The sequence below is a fragment of the Pollachius pollachius genome (genome assembly GCF_949987615.1).
Source record: "Pollachius pollachius genome assembly, chromosome: 2".
NCBI classification, from domain to species: Eukaryota; Metazoa; Chordata; class Actinopteri; order Gadiformes; family Gadidae; genus Pollachius; species Pollachius pollachius.
Window position 1 is genome coordinate 1,010,693 of NC_136935.1, and position 23,139 is coordinate 1,033,831.

Below are 23,139 nucleotides of genomic sequence, written 5' to 3' on the forward strand. Positions count from 1 at the left end.
CCCGCACCGTCTTTGCGCACGCCTGCAGGAGGTAAAATGGCACAATATTCAATATACAGAATAAGCTATTTATACGATGAATAGTTACGTATGCTACTTTCATTTTTCAACCAAGGCAGTAGTAGTAGTGCTGTAAATACATATTACAAGTCTTATTTATTGATGACAGTCATATGCACCTCCAACACCCATATTCTAGCCTTCATTTAGGTCCTTCTTATGGAACCGCAAGCTTCTTATCCCGTTTTTCGTTGTAGTTCCACCCCACCCAATCTTTCATCTACAACTCCAAATACAAATGTCTCCCATCTTAAAGAATACTGTTCTATTTCTCTGAAACAATCTACGTCGTGTAGTTGACATCTTCGGTGGGCGTTTCTTAAAAGATGAGGGAAAAGCCTGGCCTTTGTAATCTTCCTCTGATTGATTTGATTCCCTCAGTCTCTCTCTCTCTCTCTCTCTCTCTCTTGCTGTTTCACTCTCTCCCTGTCCTGCTGTTTTCCTTTCTCCCTGATCTCCCCCGCTCTCTGTCTTACTGTTTCTGTCTCTGTCCCTTTCTCTCTTTCACCCTCCCCCTCCCTCTCTCTCTCCCTCTCTCCCTCCCTCCCTCCCTCTCTCTCCCTGCCCCACTTGTTTCACTAATAGGCTTTCTGTACCCAGAGCTGGGTGGGATCCACTGGTCACAGTTCTAGGTGTGATTCTAGCACAGCAAGCTGGTCGCGTGTGATCCCGGCTCAGGATTTATAGGTGTGTACATACAAGATAAGGTGGAGATGCAAGGATCCCATTGGACAGAGGAGTATTTGAATAGTAGGCTGAGATAATTGTGTTGAAATGTGTTCAGATCAGACACAGCACATCTAAGATTAAACAAGGGTGTTTGTAGATTTGAAACCCCAATCTAATTTCCCCCTCTGATATTTGCCAATAGGCCTCTAGACAAACTACAGCGGTTTGTGTGGTCTATTAGGTCCAAAAGCAAGCATGACAATAACGCACAACAAATTAGGCAGAACATTGCTAATACAAATCAAGGTGGCCCAAGAGGCTATTTCCATCTGCATTGGCTACTTCCTTTCAACTGAATAAGCTAGTCAACATTATGGCCAATTGACAATAGGCAGTTCCCTATTTAAGGTCCACACTACAAGGGATGCTATTCCACTAAACAGATTTACTCAAAGATGCCAGCTTACTTTCTTCCAATTGCAGGCCTATGTTAAACCAGAGGTGGAGCATTTGATAGGCAGAATAGTGTTATAAGATGTCTAGATGTCTATATGAGTAGAGTAAGGCCTAAATAAGCCTGACCCATAAAACACATTGCAATCACGATTCCTACGGTGGTCTGTAATTATGTTAAAGAGGATGGGATTGTAACCCTAAAGCTTCTACACACTATGTACTAAAAAAGTTATAAGCGGTTTAAGATGCCACTTCACAGGGACATGATACCCATGGCACTGGGAAGATTTGCACTTTAAGCACTATGAGAACTCCCACGCCATTATATTAGTATTATTCAATCGACCATGTGGCAACGGTTGTTATCCGCATTTATCAGCCACCGACTGCCGAGGATCCATCCCAGACCATCCATCCCCACATTCACTAGTAGTCCATTACATTCCACTGACAGGCGAACCACTAGAGGTGGGTTTCCACGTTTTACAACCACATTCTCCATCATGTCTACGCGTACACCTGAATCATGTTCTGTCATTCACACGCCGGTGCAACTAACACATTTTTATCCAAAAGGATTGTTTACATTGAGTGTTGGAATGAGATACGAACACACAACATAACACAAGACGAGACGACCGTAAGGATTTCACCAGCAGCCTACAGCGTGGCATACACGAGAAAACTTTAGTAGAAATACTGCAGTCAATTACCCATGTTACACAGTCCTAATCCGTTTGACGCTGAAATGTTATCTGTGACTATGCTTCCCCCCACCCCCCACCCAATTCATTTTACACATATGAATAGCAGGCGGCAGTTTCATCCTCATCGCTCCACTTAGCAGACTAGACATTTCTCAGAGCTAATGGCTAATGAGTAGCTGGCTAAGGATCTTTTACCTCGTATCATACGTAGTGTATGTGAAGAATCCGTGTGTGTGTGTGAGAGAGAGTGTGCGTGACGGTGTGTCTCTTCACTGCTCCCAGCTTTGCTCCAACATCCTCCGGATCACTCCATGCCGTCTGGCCGCTTCTCCATAACGGCTGATTCACGCTCGCAGGTAATTCATGATTCCACACATCAATGGTGTGTGGCGTCCTTCCACATACGCGAACACGGGCAACCTTTGCTGTTGTCAACTATTCTTAGGCGTAAGGCTCTGAACACATAATTGGATTAAACTCACACTCGAAACCAGCGACAGGTCAGGCGAGCAAGCCACCAAGAGCTGTTTGGTTGGTGACAGATCTCCTCCAAGTGCTACCAATGTACCTAATCCGTGTGATGCCTAACAAGGTCCATTGGTACACGAGTAGGGCTGCGCGACACAGGAGCGGTCCTGTCCAGAGGCCTGCTTGAAGAACAAAAACATCCGAGCAAACGAGTGGATATTGTAGCCTGTGTGCATATAAGGCTACTGTCCCATAATGATCATAACGATCCGGGCTCTCTTCGAACAAGGGGTAAGGAGCTGTAGTCTTGCTGCAGTAGTCCTACTTCACGGGACATATCCATTCCGAGCCCAGGTATATAGCATGCGCCGTTTTTCCTCGTATTGCCCCCGAGGTATCTACGCCGCTCCTTTCACGGGATAAGAATAAATAAATAAATACATTTAAGTACCGTTTGTGGGCGCAACTGCAACCTAAATTATTCAGCTTCAAGTTAAAGCAATTTATACAATGCCCTTAGTCATTCTGATCAGTCTTTGCAGTGCATGGATTTTCTGGAAACCGTCCTTGTAACCTGCGATTGTGTTGAACTCTAGGTGGTAGTCTATAGTAAGAAATAGCTTAGCGTATAGTTTTCTGCAGTCTGTGCATGTTGTGGGCAGCTGCGATTAGCGCCCTGATAGGTATGGCCACAATAACCTTAATGTGGGACTGGGTTTACAAATATTTGGGGGAATTTGCAAGGGTACAAAAATGCAATATTAGTATTTTGATGCATTATTAGTATTATGAAATCCTGATCAGTAAAGCTTTGTGGATTTTATTTTTTAAATAATAGTTGATGATGATGGTGATGGAGATGATTATAGGGTTTTTTTTGTGTTTTCTTTGTGACCTGCAGTGTACTGAATTATTGGTAGAGAGAAGCTGTGTTTTATGGAGTGTTCTGCAGAGTGGTTACGGCATTAAAATGTATATTATAGAAAGAGGGACTGTCAGAGCAGAGTGGTTCAGAGTAGTATAGTAGTATAGTAGTGAAATGTGACTGTATAAGTAGATGTATAGTATTAATAGTCATAGTAGCCTAGTACATTCATACTGGTAATAGTCATAGTAGTATTGTAGTTGTTGTAGTCTGTAGTCAAAGGACCATTATGAGTAGTAGTAATATAGTAATAGTAGTATCAATAGTGAAGTAGTAGTAGCAGTGGCAGACGTCGTTTGCAGTGATAGAAGTAGTAGTCGTAGTAAAGTAGTAGTATAAATAATTAGCGTTGATCTAAAAGTAATATGGTAATATCAGTAATCAGGCTAATGTTAGCCTGATCGTTGATCTAAAGTAGTATGCTCTAAACAGCATATCACTTTTAGATTTACACTAATACTATTACTACTGGCCTACTGCATTGCTACTACCTTCCAGTTTGCCAGGTGTTTGACCTTTGTGAATGGTTATGGCTCACAGGTTAGTATACAGGTTAGATAGATAGGTGATGAGTGGCCTCCAAAACACAAAGAAAAACAATTTGGCAAAATGTGCTTTCTAATGCTTCACGTTCAATAAAAGAAAAAGACATGAGGTAAGTTGTGATCCAGAAGGCACGACAATATTTTCTGTATATTTTATCAAACAGTTTATTTCGATTTTCTGACCATGCGCCAAACAATGACTTTAGTAGCAGTTAATAGCCCATTATAGACCCTATAAAGCCCTAGAGCAGACAGACAGACAGACAGACAGACAGACAGATAGATAGGATAAAGTGAGTGTTGCATAATAACATAGAAACCCAGAGAGACACACAGACACATATATGGATAAATATCATTGTTAGACAGACAGCCATATAGATAGATAGATGGATAGATGGATAGATGGACAGACGGACAGAAAGATAGAGTGTTGCATAATAACATAAAAACCCAGAGAGACACACAGAGACATATATATGGATAAATATGATTGTTAGACAGACAGCGCTATAGATAGATAGATAGATGGACGGATGGACAGACGGACAGATAGATAGATAGATAGATAGATAGATAGATAGATAGAGTGTTGCATAATAACATAGAAACCCAGAGAGACACACAGAGACATATATATGGATAAATATGATTGTTAGACAGACAGCCATATAGATAGATAGATGAACAGATATATAGAGCCGATCCATCGATCGACCAATAGATAGACAAGACCGATGTGATAGAAATGGGCAAGCGTCGGTGGGTGTGTCGCCGCTGATGACGTAGCAGGGTACGCATGCCCTCTGCAGACAGCGCGTACGGCCTGCTGTCAGGCAATGGAAACGTAGCCACTTGAATCTAGTGAGGTCATGTTTTCGAGCCGAACAACGGACTAAAAATATATTTGCAGACGTTAAGCCAATTTATTTGCTTGAAATAAGATAGCGGTGGTTAATCGAACCGTGGAGAAAGCAGTGCTCACCTTTGACGACAGAGGTAAGACCCGGATCGCTGCCTCTTGGACATGCATTGTTTCGCGGTGGGGGAGGGTCGTGTGTGCATGCTACCGTTCCATGCATTTGTTGTCTAGTGGGGTGTTAGCGTTACAGCCTTTATAAAATATGTTCGTTTCACGACAAATAAACGTTGTAGTGAGTTAGTATCACGACGTGTTCGTGTCGTGGGGCAGTTGTCGGCGTGTGGGTTTTGGCAGGCCATAATGTAGCCTAAAATCGATGGGAATTGGCTAACTTCATAATATCATAGCTGTCTTTCATTAACATACGTCTCCGAATCGTTCAACTGGTATAGGTGTCGACATTCAGGCACTGTAATCTGTTATGAAGCTGCGATTATATACATATAAATAATAAAAAAAATACATTTTTCGTCCATTACGTGTGTTTATCGGAAAGGGTCGTGCAGCCAAGGTTAAGGCATTCGCACAGAATGTTAGGTCGGTATTGATCCCCCCCACAGCAATGTTGGTCCATCAGGGCTGTTGGAGATGTACAACTGCACTGCCATTACTTTGATTTCCATGTCGGCCGTGTTAATTATCATCGACCATAAAGATGGGCAGACTGAAATCCTAATTTCGCTGTGTGGAAATATTTTGAATTCCAGAGTAGAAGTCTATGCAGGTCGGTCAAATAATAAGGGGATTTCATAGGCCTCTAGGATTAAGTAATTCAAGCGATTACACACGGCATGTTTTCATGTCGGATGTTGGAACAACACAAGACATGTTTATTAGTAATATAGGGTTAATGACTACACATGATCATTATCATCATGCCTTAATAAGTGCGCTGTGAGCGTCTATTTTGTAAACCCATGATTAGGCCTAGCAAGCCGGTGTTGACACTGCATAGAGGGCCCCTCCTGTTCGTTGTTTCTGCTCCTGATGAATACAACAATATTTAGATTTATCACAGCAGGCCCTGTTCTGTATTTATTACCCCCGCCCCCCTCCTCACGTTGTATTGACAAGATCCAGACATTTCACTTGCACTTACTCTGCCATTGCTGCGTTGGTAAGCAACTACTGGGCTTTTTCCAATACCGGTAATTAGTTGAGAGAATTCTGTTTATGCAGCAGAATATTCAACTCGACCACAACGCATGTTCTGCAGCTGTGGTTGTATGGAGAAAAAGGCAATAGGAGTCTTTAATGAACTATAGTGTAATTTATAAGAAGGCCATCCAAACATTATATCCCACTCAAACATTATCATGAATATTATTACATTATTGGACAATGCTTAAAGGGACACTGTGTAGGAATTCTCCCATCTTGGGTTAAAATAGTATTTTGCATTGAACGTTTTTTGAATTTGCCGGTCAGGTTGCCTTTTTAATTCCTTTTTTTCGAGGATTCTTTCTCCTGTGGCGTGGCATAAATATGATCTTGCATTATGAAGGAAATGCAGGCTTTTAAATTTGCCGGGGCAGTGCCAAGCTTGTCTCACTGAGGTCCTCCACGTTTCACACCGGCTCTAAGCCGTAGGTAGAACCATGTAGTGCTAAATGTCCCTCTCGGACGTTATAGTTTTTCATAGTCCGGAAGGACATTGAAGCCTTCTTAGGACTTACCCATTCAACGTAATACAGATAAGAAATTCATCGCTTAGGAGGATAAAACAGATTATTTGCAGAGGCAATTTTACAGCAATGAGGATATATTTATGAATGAAGATATTAATTTAGCTAATTCATTACTTAAAATGACACAGTGCAGTGTCCTTTTTTAAAGGCTATGGACAGTGTCCCTTTAAAGGGACACTGTAACGTTTTAAGTAATGTATTACCTAAAATGAATGTCTTCATTTATAAATATGTCCTCATTGGTTTAAAATGCAATAACACAACAATTCAAAATGTACTCCCAAAAGTAGTCACGATCCAACCTTTTTACCTTCATTCGCTGTTAAACAATAAGCTGTGTTGGTGATGGATTGGTAAAGGCGCGTGACGTTGATGTGCAATGTTACATGGTGACAAATGTTGACAAGTGTTCACCCTGGCTGTTACCTTCATCATATGGCCCTTGTCTTGGGATTTGTAGGGCTGCTGGCTTATGTTCATCTCATGTTGCTTGGAGGAATGTTAAAAGCTTTTATAAAGTAAAGGGAGGAAGCAAGAACATTTCCCCCACTCACGGTAGCGGAGCATAGCAAAGGATGGGAGTGCTTGCCAATGTTCGTTCCCTCGTCAATTTGTCTCTAATTGTGCTTTAGTTGTGCTTTTTACCCAACACCTGGGTGATCCCCTGGGGGGGGGGCAGCACCAGGGCAATTAAAAGAGCATCTTTCGCAGGGTGCCCTGTCTGCCAGACCCCCCTTCCCGCCCTCCATCCCGGTGTCACTTGACCCAGTTAGCATGTGGCTGTGGAAGTCCTGCTCCAGGGGGAACTGGCCAGCCCGTCCTGGGCCACTGTCCAAACCTCCCAAACACTCGGGCATTAGGCATCATCATCCTCCCTGGCTTTGGTGTCCATCGTGTGACTGAGGCATTCTGCGAGTCGCCTTTCATATGATGAATTGGAACCTCAACCCCCCACCACCTTCTCCAACCACACACGCATATACACACACATATAACCACGCGCACGCACACACACACACACACACACACACACACACACACACACACACACACACACACACACACACACACACACACACACCCCCCGCCCTGCCTCCAGCCCGGCGGGAGCTGGCGGTCCAAGGGTCCCACTGCGGTTAAACCCCGAGAGGGGGACCTGTAGCCCGGCTCGGAGCCATGTGATGTTATGTTCAAATGTTTGGCCGCTCCACCCAGGAGATAGTGCTATCACCTGGGGAGCGCTCTGGACCCCCCCATCTGACCTCTGAGGCTGTGATGACGGCAGTGAAATCTGGACTCATGATGTAATGTCACACAGGAAATTGCGATATGCAATGTGATTGTTATTTTGTTTGTTTTGGTTACTTAGCCTCATAATGAATGGTCTGAGACAAACCCCCTTTGAAGGCAGGTGTATTTATGTAAAATAGATAAAACTGTGTTTTAGACGATGTTCAGTCTGAGTCTATGTTTAAATATTGGTTCATTTTCTACCGCACAAAGTGGCATGTGACGCGTGGGCTTATTTATCACACTGTATATTTTATTAAAATGTAGTCTTCAGCTAAAAATATTGCGATATCTCATTCATACAATCATTGGCACAGCCTTGCCAACGTCTTATTTATTTATTTTGTGTTCCTCCCCCACCCCCTTCTTTTTCACACAGAGGAATCTTTTGGATGCACAGAAAGCATTAATAGAAGATTTCACCATGAACAAAAACAAGAGAGAAAAAGAGTTCTACAGCATAGATGTTGGGGATTCAACGTTTACAGTTCTGAGGCGGTATCAGAACCTCAGACCTATCGGCTCTGGAGCGCAGGGGATCGTGTGGTATGTGTTCCCTCTCCTCCTGCTCATCTATGTATCTGGAGGTTGTGTACTGTATGGGAGTGAAGCCATATAAATATTTTAGCATCAAGTATAGTATAGTATGTCTTGCCTTGCTTAGTGCAGATGTTTTCTCGGGCCTTGACGTTTTTCTGTTGTAGTTTCATTTGGGATTTTGGATTATCTTCTTCAAGATGTAAAATACCATTCTGAAACAACAAACCCTCCGTCTAGTTCCCTTTTGTGTGTGCGTCTTTCTTCGTGCATTGTGTGATTCTTTGCCGCTCTGCTCTGCAGCTCTGCATACGACCAAAACCTTGAACGAAACGTTGCCATCAAGAAGCTGAGCCGGCCCTTCCAGAACCAGACCCACGCCAAGCGGGCCTACAGAGAACTAGTTCTAATGAAATGTGTCAATCACAAAAATGTAAGTGGAGAAAGATGATGTTATGGATGAATAATTCAGTCATTGTAGTTCATGATGACCCAGTTACCCTGATGCATGTTTTCCTCTCTCTATAGATCATCGGTTTATTACATGTATTCACTCCACAAAAAACATTAGAAGACTTCCAAGATGTGTAAGTAGCCATATACTGCATATGTTTAGTGAATGTTGACATCTATGCTCATCCATATGTATATAATATGTTATACATAAATGTCAAAGTAAAGTATATTTTAAAGGACATCCATGAGAATCTCACAGGGCATCATAGGCTTAAATCCAGTAGAATAACCTTTAGGATGGGATGGAAATAGCCCTCCCCCCCTGTGTGTGTGTGTGTTTGTGTGTGGGGGGGGGGGGGGGGTTCCGCTTGCGTGTATGTGTGTGTGTGGTCACACATGCACTGTTGTGTCCATGCCCCTCTATGTGCACTGTATGTCCTTAGTCTTGTCCCAGATCTATCTGTACATGGCTCGGACACCGTTCTGAGTGTGACCTGCGCCTCCAGGTACCTGGTGATGGAGCTGATGGATGCCAACCTGTGCCAGGTGATCCAGATGGAGCTGGACCACGAGAGGCTGTCCTACCTGCTCTACCAGATGTTGTGTGGCATCAAGCACCTGCACGCTGCGGGCATCATTCACAGGGTACCCCTTTACCTTCAGGGTATCCCTTTACCTTCACACTCTGACTGGCATTAGGATCATACTCTGGGTACCCCTTTACCTTCACACTCTCACTGGCATTAGGATCATACTCTGGGTACCCCTTTACCTTCAGGCTCTGACGGGCATTATGATCATACTCTGGGTACCCCTTTACCTTCAGGCTCTGAAGGGCATTAGGATCATACTCTGGGTACCCCTTTACCTTCAGGCTCTCACTGACATTAGGATCATACTCTGGGTACCCCTTTACCTTCAGGCTCTGAAGGGCATTAGGATCATACTCTGGGTTCTGAGATGGATAAGTAATTTGCTGGCAGAAGAATCGGTCAAGGCGTTTGATCCCACTTGTGTTAAAGTGCCTGCTAGCGTGTCAGCAGTAACCTAGCATTGTTCTAGCATATAGGCACTAGTACGTTCCATGTGTGAGCAGCAGTACTTACTTGGTGATGAAATAAAAAAATGTATGTGTCTTTTTTTGATAATAATATTTGAAATTAGGTTAGCACTAGCAGAAGGGCTTCATGATTACCTAGATTAACTGTCGGCTCCAGAAGCCATTCTGCAGCCTCTCTGTGAGCGTCCATCTGCACAGAGGATCTGAGTATCAGAGCCGGGTCAGAGGTGTTCGTACCATGTAAACATGGTCCACCATTTCAATTCTTTATTCATTGTTTGCATAAAAACAGTTCATATACTAACAGTCAAATCAAAAGTATTTGCTTTAAGGGCACCTCTGAAAGCTGTGAGTTTTGTTCGTCAGTATTTGTACGTTACAAATACGTATTGTGTGATCCTAGCTGGTGCCTTAACTACCAAACACTATTTCTGACGCCTTGGAAGAGCTGTGCACACTGCACAGTTGTGGCCAGTTGATAGACAGACATAGGAAGGAAAGAGTCTTCACATGCAAGTAGCTTGGCCCATTGTGTGTGTGTGTACATAATATATACTCAAGGTGTTTTAGCTGAGGCAGACACAACTGCAAAATGACCCCACAGCAAAAGAAAAAAAGAATGCCGGAAATTCTCCTTCAGAAAACGTGCTGGAACTTATTGACGTATCGAGCTCCGTTTCACCATAAAGTAATTTAAAACCCCCAGGAAAAACAGCGGTGACAGAACAGACTGCATCAAGCGGGAGGCGGTGGACCACGCTCCGACGAGACCGTCGTATTAGTATGTCAAGCATTCGGGGGTCGATGTTTGTAGAGCTCAAACACCGAGACTTGTGCGAGGACTCTCACATTGGTGCGGCCGCAAACTGCATCAAATCAGTATGCATGTCATCACACTGGCCTCCCACACAAAGAATAACAAGATGGCAGACAACAACCTCCTTTTTATTTACCTTCCTAAATAAATCCAGCCTCCTCTAGCTAGAACGCTAATGGACTCAGGGAAGTTGCACAGTATTTTCAACCCGGTTGTGTGTTTTCTCTAGGATCTGAAGCCCAGCAACATCGTGGTGAAGTCCGACTGCACCCTGAAGATCCTGGACTTTGGTCTGGCCCGGACCGCCGCGACGGGTCTCCTGATGACCCCTTACGTGGTCACGCGCTACTACAGGGCGCCGGAGGTCATCCTGGGCATGGGCTACCAGGCCAACGGTCAGTATCTCCCCCTCTCCCAGCGCATGATGGGGGGCTCTGCCTCCCTACATCCCCCTAACCTGGATGAGTCCACGGGGCTTTGATTACAAATAACACCGGCCTACTTTCCCTCTCCCTGATTAAAACTCTGTGTCTCGTCCTCGGCCGTTTCCTCTTAACACCACACCCACTCAATCAGCTGCAGCGCGCGCCCTGCGCCTGTGAACTAATGGGTGTTGTCGGGATATCGTTTTATGTAATTAAGTGTTGATTTTATTTATAGAGCTTGATTTCCCCACTAATGCTAAGTAGCGCTTCCTAACCCGCTGCTGTGGCTCTCTCGTTCCCTGGGCTCGCCGCGTTCCACCCGTCTAGTGGACATATGGTCTGTGGGCTGCATACTGGCAGAAATGGTCCGCCATAAAATCCTCTTCCCGGGAAGGGACTGTATCCTTGCGCCTTTTTTAAAGATAATTATCTTCCTAGAGAATCTTGACGCCGTTAATGTTCTCCTGGGTCTCTGTGGCCCCCGTGCCACTCTGCTGCGCCGCATAGTCTTGCCTGTTCTTTCCTTTTCGATGGCGGTCGATGCTTGGCACCAACACTTTATTACTTGGCAGGCTTGTGGCGTTTGTCATTAACCAGGCCGATATCATTACTCATGTCAGGGCCCGTTTCAGGTCAGGCTCGTCGCCGTTGCGCTGCACCCCCAGACCAACCCTGGTTCCGTTGCTTTCTGTTTTTACCGCTGCGGCGTTCCCACTCCCACTCACTCATCCTCGGCTGATTTCCTTTGATTCATTCACATTTGTTTTGCATGACGTCCATTGTCCCTCATTGCCATCATCTCCTCTTGTGTCCGTCTTATTTTGTGTTTTGTTTATTTTTTTCTTCCTTTGCCCTCATCATCTGCATGCTGCATGCCACCCCCCCCCCCCACCCATCCCCCCCGTCATCCCTCCTCTGGGCGGCAGTGGATGTGTGGTCAGTGGGCTGCATAGTGGCCGAGATGATCCGGGGTAGCGTCCTGTTCCCCGGCTCTGACCGTATCCTTCCCCGGCAGCGCGTGTCACTTCCTGTTTGAAGTGAGCCCACGCACCATCTCACCGCCATCTGTTATGAAGCTCTGGTTTGATCCCAGTCCCATAAGCAACCTCCCATACGTCATACCTCCCATACCATCCCATTCCATCCCATTCCGTCATTTTGCCCTTTTTACACTCATCCTACATAGCTGTCAGCTAGCCTAGCTCTCCTCAAGTCAACCGTTAGCATTCATCCTACATAGCTGTCAGCTAGCCTAGCTCTCCTCAAGTCAACCGTTAGCATTCATCCTACATAGCTGTCAGCTAGCCTAGCTCTCCTCAAGTCAACCGTTAGCATTCATCCTACATAGCTGTCAGCTAGCCTAGCTCTCCTCAAGTCAACCGTTAGCATTCATCCTACATAGCTGTCAGCTAGCCTAGCTCTCCTCAAGTCAACTTTTTTTGTAACACAAAAATTATTATGCTGAATGTAAATAAATGTGTGCTTTCAATTGAGTCATGCTTTAGTCGATTAATAGATGGCTAGTTGATTTGTTTATGCAAAAACACACATTCCAGATTATTCGGGTATGTTTGACGACGGGTGTTGTAGTTTCTGTGGGCGGGGCCCGCAGAAGGGTACAAAGGGGGTGTTTTCCTCAACGCTGGAACCCTCCAGACATTGACCAGTGGAACAAGGTGATCGAGCAGCTGGGCACCCCCACCCAGGAGTTCCTGATGAAGCTGAACCAGTCGGTCAGGACCTACGTGGAGAACAGACCCCGCTACGCCGGCTACAGCTTTGAGAAGCTGTTCCCCGACGTGCTCTTCCCTGCCGACTCAGAACACAACAAACTCAAAGGTAACGGGGTCATGCTATTGAGTTTAAAAATCAGATTGTTTCTGTGGGCATATCACACCTAAAGATTTATAATAATTAACTATTATTAATTATAATTTAACAATGGTTATCCACAACTGATTGGGTGGAATAAGGGGCCCATGTTATGGGACGGTATAATGTATCATAGGGGTGGTTCCCGATTTGATTCTACTTACAGGCCTCTATGAGCAACGTAATCCCTTCCCGTTCCTTGATGATAAGAATCTGTATTCACTCGCTTTGAATACAATTGTCTCATAAATGATTAAATGGTAATAACATCCGTTTTGTACCTCTTGTCCTTGCAGCGAGCCAAGCCAGGGATCTGTTGTCCAAAATGTTAGTTATCGACGCCTCCAAGCGCATCTCTGTAGACGAAGCCCTGAAGCACCCCTACATTAACGTTTGGTACGACCCGGCCGAGGTGGAGGCGGTGAGTGGATCACAGACCTCGGAGCGTTCTTAAAGCGTCTCTTGAGTTCATGTCATTGCCTAATTCAAATGCATTGTAAGGAATTGTCACCCATGTATTTTCCTTCCACTTCATTCTGTCTCCAGCCCCCTCCAAAGTTCACAGACAAGCAGCTGGAGGAGAGAGAGCACACAGTGGATGAGTGGAAAGGTGAGACGACACGCCTGAAAAAACACTCCCTGCCGTGGCTTCACTTGCACTCTCCCTTTCCAAGGTCCAGCCGCAGCGCTGAGACCCCCGCTGCATACTGGAGCTCTAAGCCTCCCAGCAGATCGGGGGCTAAGCGTGTGTGTAAATATCTGCAGGGTGAGCTCATCCCCAGCCATGGGGCAGGTGATAACGACCGTAACCTCGTGTCTGTGGGGCCACAGCAGCCAACGGGGCCCCGAATTAGAAACCCAGGGATTCCCTGGACTCCATGCGATCCCCAGCCTTGAGGACCTGTTTCTCCTCCCTCCTGACATCATCTTTCCACCGTTGACGCCTATCACTGTGGTACCACTTCACCCGTACATATTCATGCTCACAGCCCGCAAACCCTGTCCCTTGTTCCTCCCTGCTTTCAGACCTGATTTATAAGGAGGTCTACGATTGGGAGGAGTGCACCAAAAACGGGGTAATCCGAGGCCAGCCCCCACCTTTAGGTGAGTCATCCCTGGGAACGCAGAGAACAGAGAAGGCTGTTTGTGTGGTGCCCCTCAAACCTGATCCTAACGTATCTGGATCCCAGCTGGGATGATACATTAGACGACGGTAACGGGTGAAATGATGTCAGCAGCAGTAGCGTTCAGACCGCCCGTGACGTTGAGGTAATGTCTGCAGAGGTGGCACATTACCTCACACAGGGAGCAGACATGTTTATTACAGGACGACGAGAGGAAGGAATAGCAGCCGCTTTTGCCCGGGCTCTATGTAGCCCGGATATTGATATACGATCATGTTTATTAGGAAATAGCCAATCGTGACGGCCCTCCTTTAAGTAGCCCTGGCATGGCATACTGCAGCAGCGCGTTGGTAAAGGGAGGCCCTTGAAGGCGCTACAGGTGTATCAGGTGTGTTCCCTTGTTTTTCTCGCAGCACAGGTGCAGCAGTGATTGACAGCTCCCCACAGCCCGCCTCCTCCTCTTCCTCAGCCAATGACGTCTCGTCCATGTCCACCGACCCCAGTGACCCCAGCAGTGACCCTACCATGACCTCTGACACAGAGAGCAGCCTGGACAGCCATACCTCGCTAGGAGCTCTGGGCTGCTGTAGATAACAATGAAACACACACACACACACACACACACACACACACACACACACACACACACACACACACACACACACACACACATACACACACACACACACACACAGTAAGGTGCAAAATATCTGGAGTCCACTACCAAACTGGTTATCAAATATTGGGGCATTGAAAGGCAAGCGTCAGTAAAAAGAAATGCAGAATGTACAGCATTACGGATAATATCTGGTGATGTTGCAGTATATTTCCTATTTCCCTTTCAAATAAAAATATTTGAGAGATATTTAAATACATTAGATGCATGTTTACAACTTTTTCTTGCTGGAAAATAATCTGATTTTAAGACACTAGAGCGGCATGTCTCTGCAGAATACAGTGGTTCCTTTCTATGCTCTATGTGTAGTTTATATCATGCCTGTATCCAAACTCCGGAGAAGGTGAAACATTCCCAAACCCTGAACATTTGCTCCATCTTGTTTGAGTCAAAAGCTTTCCGATTGTAATCGCAAAGTAAAAAAATTCCATGGGGATAATTGCTACTATACCTCTGAGGGAGTGGGTTACCTAATGTTTAATGAATATACATTTACTAAATGGGCTTTGAAACTCTGCATTTTATTGAAATTCTCATCCTTCTCGCTTTGTTTCTCTTTACTTTGTGTTGTACTGCTGAATTAGAAACCTTTTTAAAGCCACATTTATTGGCCTCTGGCCACTAAAAGGCAGTAAGTACTCTCCAACCCATTGTGAACTAACATGAAGCTCAAGAACAAAACGTGAGTCCGCTGCATTATGGCCACCATGAGACCCCAGTGGGGCTGCCACTGTGCTGATGAACCGGTTGTTGGTAGTGGACCCAGATATTTGAATCTCGCTGTAAACACAAACGATAAAAGAAACCACCAATACACTAGTGTGATGGGACAGGCTTTTGGCCAATAAAACCTCTGGTTAGCTTTTAGAGATATACTTTTGATTTACAGATAGTTTTTATTTCCCTGTCCCCCCCCATACTGCTGTAAATGATTGTTGTTTGAAATTATTTTTTTGCTGCGAAGAATTGAAGTATGTTTTGATGTGACTTTGTGATGTATGTTATGGAAGGGAGGTTTTTAACTATACTGGAAACATTGCTGTTTTTAAGCTACTGATGTACAGAAGATTGCCGTTTTACCGTTAGCTTCTAAAGATGAATCATGTTTAATATATTTTTTGAATTGTTAGTTTAGCATTTTTTTTTATTGTTTTTAGGGACTGAATGAATACGATAAAAACGCTCAGAAGGCCAAGCCAGGCACCGGTCTCACTGCAAATGGATTTTATTTAGCTACTTTCTTTGCATTTCTTGTAGAAAGTATATTTCTGTCCTTCCAGACTGACTTTTTTCATTGGCTGTTGTTATTTTGATCTCCACATCCCAGATCAAATGATTAGTGTCCTTGGCCAGAGGAAAACTTTATAGATCCCTTCTTTTTATCCTGGTTCCTTATTGATTATCTAGTTGTGGGGTAGATGGAGCCAGCGTTTCTGTTGGACGAGGACAAACAGGGTGAATGTAGAAGAGACAGAGTATCGGGCTGCAACTTCATATTTGCTGGTACTGGAGGCTTGGGTCTAAATGGTCAGTTTACTGTCATGGCAGGTTTCTACGTTTTTCTGTCAATTCATTTGTTAAATATGTTTATATTTTATTTGATTTAAGTGCCCTTACTCCAGTCAGTGGTTTTCTGAGAATGCCCTCCCTCTGTGGTGTGTCTTTGGAAGTTCTACCTCACACACACACACACACACACACACACACACACACACACACACACACACACACACACACACACATAATTCACCCTCAGTTCATGCTTCAAAAGGCACACACATGACAATATACACACGTCATTTGAAAAGATAGTGAAAACATTATTTTTCTTAATTTGTGTATTTATTTATTTATTAATTTATTTGAAGCTAGGGGGATGGCTGTATGTAATGCACATTTAATTCAAAAGTACTGTTTATATGCATTTTTGTTTAGTTTCATTGTTTTCTGTGCAATATGATTTATATAATAGTATAGATCGTAGGTGATAAACTGTATATTTTACGGTAAATGTATATGTTTTCTGATAGTCAGAAAACCCTTTGCTACCTGCCATGATTACCTTTTGGATGTATTTGATGGCTTGAATTCAAACCCACTCTATTGCCCTCATCATGGCTGGACAGTTTCCCATAGCAACCAGCACCCAGAATGCATTTGGAGAATTGTGACGCATGGCTGACATTTTCTGGACCGAATCTGAATGGTTGAGTGTGGCTTCCGCTCATCATTTTGCTTTTAATCCATTGCCTCCAAAAAGAAAGTAAATTGGACGTATACCAGTGTTCCTAAAGTTTTCTTTGAGCAGATTACATTTGGCTTCAATTTTAAGGCTTTGAGGACTTTTGAAAAGCAGTGTTGTTTCCCAGAATAAACTAAATGGGACTACATTTCTCATGTCCCCCTGTTGGAAAGGGACTGGTGTTGAATATATCGGTTTTCAAGTAAATTCGTTCAAGTTAAAGAAGAATCGTTAGTTTCGAATAACAGCTGTTTGGCAAATCTTGTGGTGTATCATTGGCTTTTCTGGTCTGTAAATCAGTTGTACAGATTATGTAGGGAATCCAATCCAGTGGCAAACACTAATCATCACATAATAAAAAGCCATTCAGACATTCAGGACTACTAGGATTCAAATCTTTTAACTAGATAACATATAAAATGTAAAATTTGACTGTAAACAGTTTTGTTTTAGTGTTTTCTGATAAGGCCAGTTGTGTACATTTTGATCTTAAATTGCCTCACTATCAGACCGAGTGTAAACATCCGAAAAGGAAACTTTGAACCACCTGCGAATAAAAAAACATTGAATTTTAATCTCATAGCGTATTGTTTTTATTATTGTTGCATTATTAAAATGTGAAAATGAATAGGGATTTGAACTCGACACGTATCTGCATTTCAGATCATGTCATATATCTATCATAAGACATGTTCTTGGCTGAACTTAGTGATTCAAGATGTAGACCAGTTATGGAATGGTTAATTTTGTTAACATAAAAGCCATTTGGTCCAGATGGGTTCTAGTTTGGCACCAGCTATGGCCAGGGCTTTCAGCTGGATCTGCAAAGAGGGACACACGTAGTAGTAGTAGTAGTATTAGTAGTACTGGGGGTATTTGGTCTTAAGATCTTTGGGCATAGCCACCCTTACTAAGGAATGAACCACCCCAGTCCAATTCAATTGGCCAGATAAAGATTGAAGGCAGAGGTTTCTTTTCTAGCTAGTCCGAGCAGTTCCAGTGGTTAGGTCCCCTAGAGTCTGGAAGAAGTCCTCCATCTCCTTCTGGAGATGAACGTTCCGGCTCTCTGCATCCTGATGTGCCCGCTCTGAGTTCCTGAGCCGGATCTCCAGCATGTGAAGCTTCTTCTTCTCTTGATCCAGTTCCTCCTCCAGGCTTCCCACCTGGCATTGGTATCTGGAGCAGGACTCCTCCAACCTCACAGAGACACGGGGAGAGAGTTGTTAGCATACGCAGTGTATAACAGCACTTTACATCATCGTGAGAAAGGTGTATGACCACTTGAATACTTGCGAATGCAGCTTTCGTAGCTGATCCGCTGCATTTTCAGTTCTTGCTTTAGATTGGACAACAGCTTGGCCAGATCTTCGTCAGTGCCCAACCCTTTGCTCTCCTCCTTGACGTCCGCGTCCTCCTCCCCACCTCTGGTGATGTCCGCTCCGGGGTCCAGAGGGGTGTTGCTCTGCGTTACCATGTCTAAGGACTTCACAGGGACTTGCTTTGACCCCTGGTACCCGTCTTCCGGATCTGTTAACGAGATCTCATAGGACGTCCAGATGGTCGAGCTGTCGGAAGGCAAGCTCAGACTGGACGGAGCGACGTTGTCGTAGGCGGAGAGTCTGTGGGATTGGCCGAGGGAGCGGTGGGCGAGGGGGGAGCCTGCGGGGGAATGCAAGGAGTCGCCCAGAGAGTTTTTCTGGGGGTCTTTAGGCGAGAGGGCGGCATCCTTGAGGAAAAGGGGCGTGTCTTTAAGGGACAGAGTGGAGTCTTTCAGTCGTTCCCCAGAGGAGGACGTGCGCCTGTGAGCTCTCAAAGAGGAAAGGCCGTTCATCAGCCAGTTGCTCCCGCTGGCTGCGGACACGTCCCCCGCCGACCCCCCCATCTTCCCCCTCGGTGCTCCCGATCCAGCCCCCCCCGCCTTGAAGGAGGTTCTCCAGGACGGCAGGGCCTTGGACTGCTTACTGGGGCTGACGGCCGCGCCGTTCCCGGGCATCCCGTCACTTTTAATACCGGCTTTCCCTTCCGTCTTCTCCGTGGGCTTCTCCTCCGGCTTTCCTTCCTCCCCGTTCTCCTGGGTCTGGGTGGGGGACGTTGATTCTGTCACGTGTTTGCCATCAACAGACGGAGTGGAGGATTCCTGGCTGTGGTCTTTTGAGGTGTTGGGGCCTAGTGCCAGGTTGGAGCTCGTTTTTGGGGTGTTGTTGCCCTGGGATATCCACTCCACTCTGTATCGTTGGCCAGGGCTTGACTGTGTCTTTGTGGGAGCCTTGGGTTCCTGCTCAGCCTCTTTCTCCTCCCCTTGGTAGAGGCAGGCGTGTTCACTGATCAACACTGTCATCAGGTGCTGCACCTGAGAGCTTCCTGTACAGACACAACGAACAATCAGAGGAATACACTAAGGTTTAAAACTTGGTATTCATTCCCTTAAACCCAAAAGTGAAAATGTGTTTCTGTTCTTGCCGCCATCTCTAATACACATGATGTCTCCGTACCCTCCATCATAGTCACTGCATCCTCCACTCGGGGCCTGAGGATGTTAGGTCCAAACACAGTCGCCAGGTTCTGAACACTCATCTTGTTTTCGTTAGAGTGGGACTGAACTTCATCCAGGAACCTGACCAGACAGAAACCAAACATTGTCTGACTGCAAGGAAAAATACCTCATTTACTGATCATTTCCCTGGTACTGAGTACACAAATTGCGATCGGAGACATTGGCACAGTATACATCAGACTCCCTTCTAATGAATGCAGGGACTGAGTCATTTTGTTGGCATTGTGTGAGCTGCCTCGGTGGACTCAGCTGTCTCTCCTTCAGGAACAAATCGAAGATATTAATAGAGATGTAGGAGGGGGACAGCACATACAATCAATCTGGAGGGGCTCCAATTCAGCATGACGTCAGTATGAACGCAGGATGTAGGTGTGAGGGATTATGAATTGTTGGATAACGATGTGATGATGAAATCCAAATGTCAAATGCATGAGGAACAATATTTTCCCTTTATGAACTATTATTAAAGGTTTATTGGTGTCACTACCTCTAGCATTATACATTGCTTCCTACAAGAATAAGGTGAATTAGTCATAACATCAACACTGTCTTACCTGCAGACATATTTGAGGAGGTTGTAATTCACCTGAGGCAGAGCTTTCACCTGCTTGCTAAGTTCCACGATGCCCTGAGATATGAGAAAAAGGTTAATTTTGATAAATTATCAATCCTAAATAATTTATTGGTGAATAAACTAGACTTTTACCAGCCCCCTATCCTTGGTAAGTAGCTGAGCACAAGACAGAAACTGGGTGTATTTAGAGAAGGGGATCACAGGCTCCGGAAGCTCGCGTATGTACAGCTTAAGCAGTGACGCCACCGTATGGACATCTGTGGTACTGTGGAGGAAAGAATAGCGCGTCAGAGAGGATCTAATGAATTACCCAATACACTCAGATGGGCGCATAATGCCATTACGCGCTATAAGACCCATCGTTCTCCTTGCCTGTCGAACTTTGGCTTCTCGCCGCGATCGAACGCATCCTGCAGCTCTCGCACGTGATTGGTTGGTCCCGGGGACCTGAACAACCCCTCTTCCCGCAAACCGCACTGACGTATCAAAGACACACACTGCTCCACCAACACTGGGACCAGTCGCTGGGGGTCGCACTGGTTCTCACACAGCATCGTCTCCTCGAGATGCTGACCGAAGACCCCTGGGAGGGCCCAGAAAAATGCACTCCAGTTCCTCAAACACACTCCAGTAAATCACTCAAGGTACACGCACTCACGTATTCTCAGTTCTCAGTTCTCAGTTTGCTAAATGCTCTTGTTTTGAATAGCTGCTCTATCAAATTGAGATGCGAATTTCGAGATAGGACGAGAGAACGTTAGCTTACCGCCCCCGAGCTGGGACCAGACGGCCCTGCGGATGCTTCTGACCCAGTCCTCCATGTCGCTTTGGGAGTTAGCCATTAGCATGAAGGACTCGTGGCTAACGCCCGTTCGATCCTTTTCCCCCCCGTTTCCTTCAGGGAAGCAAAATAACATTGGATCGATGTTATGGAGAAAAGTACATGTGAAAATCCGTACCGCGGCTGATAATTATAGTCAACGATTTAATTTAGAGCACCTTTCAAGCAATAGTTTAGAAATTCATAAGAGAAAAAAGGAATATTCATAAAATAAAGAATGTTTTAATATACATTTATGGTTTAATAACAGCATAGGTATCGGGTTCCCTCTCTCTCGGGTATAATTGCTTTGGATTTTGATGACCTTATTAGCTCCAGGACCCCTGCCAGGTTCAAACCAGCCATCAATCAGCCGCCCGCCCGCCCCCAGCTTTGATGCCGCTCCTAGCTTTGAGCCCACTGATTTGAAAGTGCTGACCTGAACTTTAATAGTTCATTTTACAAGGCTAAGTTCCGACTCGAGTGGAAGTGTCTTCTGTTGGGTATAATTACACTCTTGAAAAACACACCAGGGCGTGTGTTCCTCTGGTGTATTTCTATATTTCCTCTATTTTCATTCTGAAGCTGTTTGCTTTTTACCTTGCTGTGTACTTCAGAGCAGCTGAATTCGTAAGCACTGCACCGCGGTGGTGCAAACTGAGCAGTTGTGTGCGTGAGAAATGACCCAGAAAGTCCAGAACTCCCCGTGGACCGCAGCAACTGCACCAAGCTCTCATTCGTTCTCACTTTCCTCCTCCCCTGTTCCCCCTCGTTCTCCCTTCACCCCTGTTATTTCTCTTGCTCTCGTCCTCTGCGAGGGGACATATGCAGAATCTATGCTGCTGAAATGAACTTAAAAAACGCTGTATACTCCATGAATACCACCCCGCCTTTACAGGCGCCCAGAGACGCAGTAAAAGGGAGTGTGTTGGTGTGTGTACCTGTTCTTCTAGGCAACGTGAGGGTAAAGGAGCCTCTAAAGGAAGAGTGATTTCCTTCAGCGGTGGATAAATGTAATTATTCACTGTTTCACGATGCCATGCTATTGGCAGATCAGTGTCCACACCGCTGTTACTATGCCAACCCACCTGGAACGATCTCAAAGAGGTGTCGGCCAGGCTCGTCCTGATTCGCTGGCAGCTCGTTGACCTGACTGGCCTGCAGTGGAATGCAGCCCTGGAGATCAGAGAGGAGGAAGAGGAAGAGGAAGGAGGAGGTTGAGGGGACGGGAGGAAGACAGGTCTTCCTTCTTTTTTTAGGACATTTTTAAGGCATTTTCTAAAGCCCCCCCCCCCACCCCTCAAATAAAAGAGCAACCTTCACTAAAGCAGAAGACACTAGAACGGATGTAGAGTCATCAATTACTGGTTCTGGATCAGGACACGTGGTGCATGTAAACCATTATGGATTCCCCGGGTCTGCTGCTGGCTGGGCAGCGGTCCAAAGGAGCCCGGAGGTGATGGAGGGAGGAGGTGACTCAGGGAAACATCTCTCGCTCATCTATTTACCCTAACGCCGCAACAGCTTCCCCTTGTCCACGTTGGTTTCCCTCCCCATCCCCTTTCCCCGGGGGGGGGAATAGGGTGGGGAGGGGGGGGGGGGGGGGGTCATAGGTCACAAGCTAGCAGGGAGGAGAGATTAAGGCCTCTCGTATTCTCTCCATTCAGAATACAAATTAAGAGCAATTATGTTTATTAATATTCCACACAGAATATCCGTCTTTAGTCCCAAAGGCACAATATGAATGCTGCAAAACTACAAAGCAGTTATGGGAGGAATTGTGAGCCATTTTAGCCTTTACCTTCTATTATTATGTGTTTGTAATGGTATATATTTTGAAAAATGATACCCTTTTTTCACTAACTAAATGGAGATGGTAGCAGGATGGCAGCAGGTCCTGACGTGGGCTCAGCAGTACAACAGAACCCTGAGGTGGTAGCGAGACCAGGGGACACATGCTAGACAGCACTAGGTGTATATCTGTATCGTGTGTTTCACCTGGGCCTTAGCCTCCTCCTGGTCCTTATAGAAGTAGAGAGCTTCAGGCCTCAGCACGAACCAGCGCAGCTGCCAGTTCTTCATGATGCTCCTCTGTCTCTTCAGCCAGCCGGCCTTCAGCGCCCTCTCCTGGTCTAGAGGAGAACAGGGCCTGGACAGCCGAGACAGCTCCCCCAGAACCATGCTCTTGGATCGGGCTGGATGGACACACGCACACACACGCACAGACACACACACACACACACACACACGTC

General features: G+C 45.4%; 2 protein-coding genes across 3 annotated transcripts in view; one reads left to right on the forward strand and one right to left on the reverse strand.

Moving 5' to 3' along the window:
* The first annotated feature begins 4,662 nt into the window (after positions 1–4,662).
* On the forward strand, positions 4,663–17,481 carry mapk8a (mitogen-activated protein kinase 8a). Of its 2 annotated transcripts, none has more exons than XM_079730088.1 (12): positions 4,663–4,829; positions 8,110–8,276; positions 8,571–8,700; positions 8,796–8,854; positions 9,230–9,368; positions 10,830–10,995; positions 11,952–12,023; positions 12,682–12,864; positions 13,194–13,318; positions 13,444–13,507; positions 13,924–14,001; positions 14,440–17,481. In XM_079730088.1, exons 2-12 carry the CDS (start codon positions 8,155–8,157, stop codon positions 14,613–14,615), a joined length of 1,314 nt encoding a protein of 437 aa, XP_079586214.1. In that variant the 5' UTR covers positions 4,663–4,829; positions 8,110–8,154; the 3' UTR covers positions 14,616–17,481. The 2 variants fall into 2 exon arrangements, with proteins under 2 accessions (XP_079586214.1, XP_079586215.1); XM_079730089.1 differs by having other exon boundaries at positions 14,435–14,583.
* Positions 17,482–17,549: 68 nt separating this feature from the next.
* Positions 17,550–23,139, reverse strand: part of arhgap22a (Rho GTPase activating protein 22a) — a 10,715-nt gene continuing 5,125 nt past the window's right edge. Inside the window, exons 3-11 of the mRNA XM_079729844.1 lie at positions 22,886–23,082; positions 21,976–22,063; positions 20,834–20,962; positions 20,440–20,650; positions 20,200–20,332; positions 20,048–20,121; positions 19,432–19,553; positions 18,229–19,300; positions 17,550–18,136 (exon numbers count right to left, since the gene is read on the reverse strand). Of these exons, the coding sequence (XP_079585970.1) occupies positions 17,917–18,136; positions 18,229–19,300; positions 19,432–19,553; positions 20,048–20,121; positions 20,200–20,332; positions 20,440–20,650; positions 20,834–20,962; positions 21,976–22,063; positions 22,886–23,082 (2,246 nt within the window). The 3' untranslated portion in view covers positions 17,550–17,916. The remainder of the gene's footprint in view (positions 18,137–18,228; positions 19,301–19,431; positions 19,554–20,047; positions 20,122–20,199; positions 20,333–20,439; positions 20,651–20,833; positions 20,963–21,975; positions 22,064–22,885; positions 23,083–23,139) is intronic.